Here is a 4,985-nt window from a genome sequence, read left to right on the forward strand (position 1 = left end):
CCAAAATCTTGCCAAGGAAACTGTCCAGGAAATCACCAGAAGTCAAGACTGATTTGAAAGCAATAAATAAATAAAATCTGGAACAGTTTCACGAAGAGTGTGACATCAGAAGAACCAATGACTTTTCATTCAACGGGTTTGTCTATGGAGATTCTCACTCGTCCAGATTATAGTTGGCCCAAAGGTGTTTTTCCAAAAGCAACTCTTTTCCTTGAAGAGGTTTTTGCTTCTCATCCAAGGAGCTTCTTTAGTTGTGACTGAAGAAGTGTCAAGAACAAAATTTTGGTAGTTATGTGCCTCTATGTTTCAACTTGCCATTAGATTAAGGAGGGAGGGAGGTGTTGCTTTAAAATTGGTTAAGATGGAGAAACAAAACCTCTACGAATTCACTGACGAACACAAGAGCCTGAAACCTTTTCAAGGACACTGCAGCAGGTGTGGAGAGAAAGCAGACGGTTCCCAGAACAAAATGAAATTGTTTACATGAACTATGTGAGAGAGTGGGGGGGTTGGCTGGGGAAATTATTGTTTAATTCTATGAACTGGTATCTGGGGACTTCAGAGTTAGTTTTGCTTCAGCATTTCCATGCTGTGTATTCAATAAACAGTAAGATTTTTGGAAGCGGAATGAACCTGGAGTTTTATTGGGATTCTCGAGTTGAATGTGACAAGAAGCTTTTTGGATGAGAAGCGAAACGTCTTCAAGGAAAGGCAAAAGTCCATTTGCCTTTTGAAAAAGCACCTTTGGGGACATCCCCACTCAAAACCAGTCTGATTTTTATTAATTTATGTATTATTGATGATGATGTGCTTTCAAATCAGCAACGACTTTCGGCAACCGGCTGCACTAAACTTGACTTTGCCTTATGAAAAAATCCGGATGTAGGGAAAAAAACCCCATTCCTCCTAACCCAGGGGTAGGCAACCTTGGCTCATTTATGACTCGTGGACTTCAACTCCCAGAATTCCTCAGCCAGCCACACTGAGGGGAAAGGGAGAGGTTTCCAAGCTGAGCCATGCTGGCTCAGGAATTCTGGGAGTTGAAGTCCACGAGTCATAAAAGAGCCAAGGTTGCCTACTCCTGTCCTAACCGGTTTCCTTTTCATTTATAGTATTTTCAGCACAAGTTTGTCCTTTAAACTTACAACCACAACCGAGCCCAAGTTTCCATTGTTAAGGAAGCAGTTGTTAAATGAATTTTGGCCTATTTTATGACCTTTTAAGATAAGAGAAGATAACCTTCATTGCCATTTTCTTACTGTGGGCGCAACGACATACATCAAAAATGAAATTTAGTTGCCCGCTCTCAAAGTATTTATTTCAGGTGAACTCCAAAAATCCCGCCCTATAGTTTTAAAAGCAAACATTCAATGGTCTTACCTAAAGCTCCGGTAAGGTGTAATTATTTCGAAAGATTGTTTTGCGGCCCGATCAATCTGCCTCACATTAGCCACATTCATAGGTATGACGGTAATGCCATAGCCAGATTTAAAATCCTGAAGGAGAGAAGGAAAGCACATTAGAATCCTGTTTAAATAAATAAATAAATCAGGTGAAATTTTGTTATTTTGAAACCAGAATTGGCTAGGGTAGGTCTCTGCAGAACAGAGAGCCATGTTAAGGTTCCTTTATTGCTTGTGTTGACCGCTTGGCCCAACCGTTCTATGAATTATAATTTTAATGTCCTATCCAGCAGATTTCACGCAATGCAATTCCCTAGATTTTTCTATGAGTTTGACATCAGAGTTTGTTTGTGTGTGTGTGTTATAATAATGATAATGATGATGATGATGATAATGATAATGATAATGATAATGATAATGATAATGATAATGATAATGATAATGATAATGATAATAATAATAATAATAATAATAATAATAATAATAATAATAAGAAGAAGAAGAAGAAGAAGAAGAAGAAGAAGAAGAAGAAGAAGAAGAAGAAGAAGAAGAAGAAGAAGAAGAAGAAGAAGAAGAAGAAGAAGAAGATGATGATGATGATGATGATGTTGGAAGGGACCTTGGAGGTCATCTAGTCCAACCCCCTGCTCAGGCTGGAAACCCTATATCATTTCGGACAAATGGCTGTCCAGTCTCTTCTTAAAAACTTCCAGTGTTGGAGCATTCACAGCTTCTGGAGGCAGGTTGTTCCACTGGTTAATTGTTCTAACTGTCAGGAAGTTTCTCCTTAGTTCCAGGTTGCTTCTCTCCTTGATTAGTTTCCATCCGTTGCTTCTTCTCCTGCCCTCAGGTGCTTTGGAGGATAGCTTGACTCCCTCTTCTTCATGGCAACCCTTTAAATATTGAAACACTGCTATTGTGTGTGTGTGTTTCTGTGTGTGTGTGTGTGTGTGTGTATGATTTCAAAAGTGAAACTCAAGAAATATGTGAGAAGCAAGAGCCATGGTGGCGCACTGGTTAGAACGCAGTATTGCAGGTTAACTCTGCCCATCGCCAGGAGTTCGATCTTGACTGGCTCTAGGTTGACTCAACCTTCCATCTTTCCGAGGTCAGTAAAACGAGGACCCAGATTGTTGGGGAGCAAAATGCTGATTCTGTAAACCGCGTAGAGAGGGCTGTAAAGCACTGTGAAGTGGTATATAAGTCTAAGTGCTGTCTTCCTTCCTTCCTTCCTTCCGAACTCAAAGGGGTCACTTGTGGCTACGTAGGGATTCTAGGCTGGTCCCTCTTTTAACACCGCCCTCAGTTTTTGCCATTCTTCCTGTTACATGTTCTGAACTTGTAATCTTTTTCAACAAAGTTCCTCCTCCTTGTTGGACACTGAGAAAACTTAACATTCCCCAAACCAGGAAGAGAACACAGCCTTTTAAATGATAAACAGCAGTGATGTCTTCAGATTCAGCTCAGTGGGTTACCGTTGTCTTCTTCCAGGGTGTATTTTCAATTCCTCAGTCTAGCCGACACCATTAGAACTTCCTTTTGGTTTTCTGTTCACGGAGTAAGGGTACCTGATTTTGTTTACTTTCTGAGTGCAGACAAAAATCGACGGAGTCTTCTACTTCCTGAGTCGTCCAAATACTAGTTTTAAAATTCAAACAGTCCTTATTATAGACTGCACAGATACACAGAGATACACACTTATTTTTTCACCACTTCTAGACTTTGGTCTGCAGTGACACTCTGTGGCAGCAGCCAAGATCTATCACAGGAATAAGGTTAAAAAAATCTGCTGTTGTTGTTTTTTTTAGTATAGCTCACATATAGAAATATTACTCTCCTTAAACTCTTAATTGTGTATCCGGCAGTATGATTTCAGGTGAATGTAATGTCCAGGCTGATAGAGATATTTTCTGTCCAAGCCATAATAAGATCTATGATGGACAGGGTTGAAAATACTTACATTGCCACGTAGCAAGCTGTAATTAACTTTATTTCAAGAGAACATTTGTGCATTTACCAGGAAATTTAAAATGACGTGCTTGAGGTTGTTTTTTTCCTCCCATTGCTTCCAGAACATTTGTTTCGTACGTACTCTGCCATTTCTAATGATTTGTGGGCTACACGTCACATTGAGGTTGGCAACAAAAGTGATCAATGAAAGCTATCTTCTCTCTTCTTCTCCACAGCACAATGCTATGTGTCCACCCGATGGGAAGTCCAGGAAGTCGTCTATTACAAAAAATCCAAAAATCGGTGGCCTTTCTTTAATACCAATTCAGCACAACCCAAGGATCCCAAAAGCTAAAGCCAGCTCAGCTGAGGTAAATATTTCCAGTAAATATTTCCAGAGGTAAATATTTGTGTCGCTGACGTTCCAACGATGTAAAAAAGATGTTGAGACTCTAGAAAGAGTACAGAGAAGAGCAACAAAGATGATCAGGGGACTGGGGGGCTAAAACATATGAGGAACGGTTGCTGGAATTGGGTATGTCTAGTTTAACGAAGAGAAGGACGAGGGGGGACATGATAGCAGTGTTCCAATATCTCAGGGGCTACCCCAAAGAAGAGGGAGTCAAGCTATTCTCCAAAGTGCCTGAAGGCAGGACAAGAAGCAACGGATGGAAACTAATCAAGGAGAGAAGCAACCAGGAACTAAGGAGAAACTTCCTGACAGTTAGAACAATTAACCAGTGGAACAACCTGCCTCCAGAAGCGGTGAATGATCCAACACTGGAAGTTTTTAAGAAGAGACTGGACAGCTATTTGTCCGAAATGGTATAGGGTTTCCTGCCTGAGCAGGGGGTTGGACTAGATGACCTCCAAGGTCCCTTCCAACTTTATCATTATTATTATTATTATTAGATGAATAAGCAGGAGGCAACTCTACAGAACAAGAGACAGACCTACAAGGATGCAGAAATTAAACCATTTTGGGAACATCCCAAATAATTTCTCATTAATAAAGAGGCAGAAGACTTTACGGTGGACAAACTAGGTAGCCCACAGCAAGGGGGGGGGAAATAACAGTTTGGCCACAATCAATCTATTTATTTATTTTTTTATTTGCACAAGGAGAGTGTTTTTCTGCTTTGCTAGGCTCTGCTTTGCTTTCCGAGCGCGGCTGAACGCCGTAATAATTAAGCAGGGCTTATTCAGACTTTCACACTCTGCTAGCTAATGGACTCCAGCAATTGTGATCGTATTATGTCCCCCCCCCCGGGCTCAGCTCATTTATATTCAGATGTCTGAAGAGTCAATATCAATGGCTGGCATTTGCTTAACAGCCAGCAATAAAGGGAAAGATAATAGAATCACAAGCCCATGAAAGCAATCGTTCCATCCAGACTTGCCCTTCTGACAAGCCCCAACACAATAGTTACACTAGGCGTTTAACCTTGGTTATTTACAACAACCGCTGTTACTATCAATGGAGGAGAGTATGTGTAGCTCAGGGCTGAAATGGGGGGTCCTTGGTGCTCTCTGAGCTTGCTTGTTTTCTTGCAGACGTTTCATGACCCTAACTAGGTAACATCATCAGTGCTAGAAGGGAGGAGGGTTTGCAGGGAGGAGGAGGAGGAGGAA

The 4,985-nt window shown here is 41.0% G+C and overlaps 1 protein-coding gene across 1 annotated transcript in view; it reads right to left on the reverse strand.

Annotated features, from left to right (window-relative positions):
• The window catches only part of LOC107298830 (arf-GAP with Rho-GAP domain, ANK repeat and PH domain-containing protein 2-like), a gene marked incomplete at its 3' end in the record, with an annotated part of 92,497 nt that overhangs the window by 55,564 nt on the left and 31,948 nt on the right, over positions 1-4,985 (reverse strand). Inside the window, exon 8 of the mRNA XM_029286625.1 lies at positions 1,381-1,496. Coding sequence (XP_029142458.1) covers positions 1,381-1,496 — 116 coding nt within the window. The remainder of the gene's footprint in view (positions 1-1,380; positions 1,497-4,985) is intronic.

Source organism: Protobothrops mucrosquamatus, unplaced genomic scaffold (genome assembly GCF_001527695.2).
Source record: "Protobothrops mucrosquamatus isolate PMUCROS unplaced genomic scaffold, P.Mucros_1.0 scaffold4314, whole genome shotgun sequence".
NCBI classification, from domain to species: Eukaryota; Metazoa; Chordata; class Lepidosauria; order Squamata; family Viperidae; genus Protobothrops; species Protobothrops mucrosquamatus.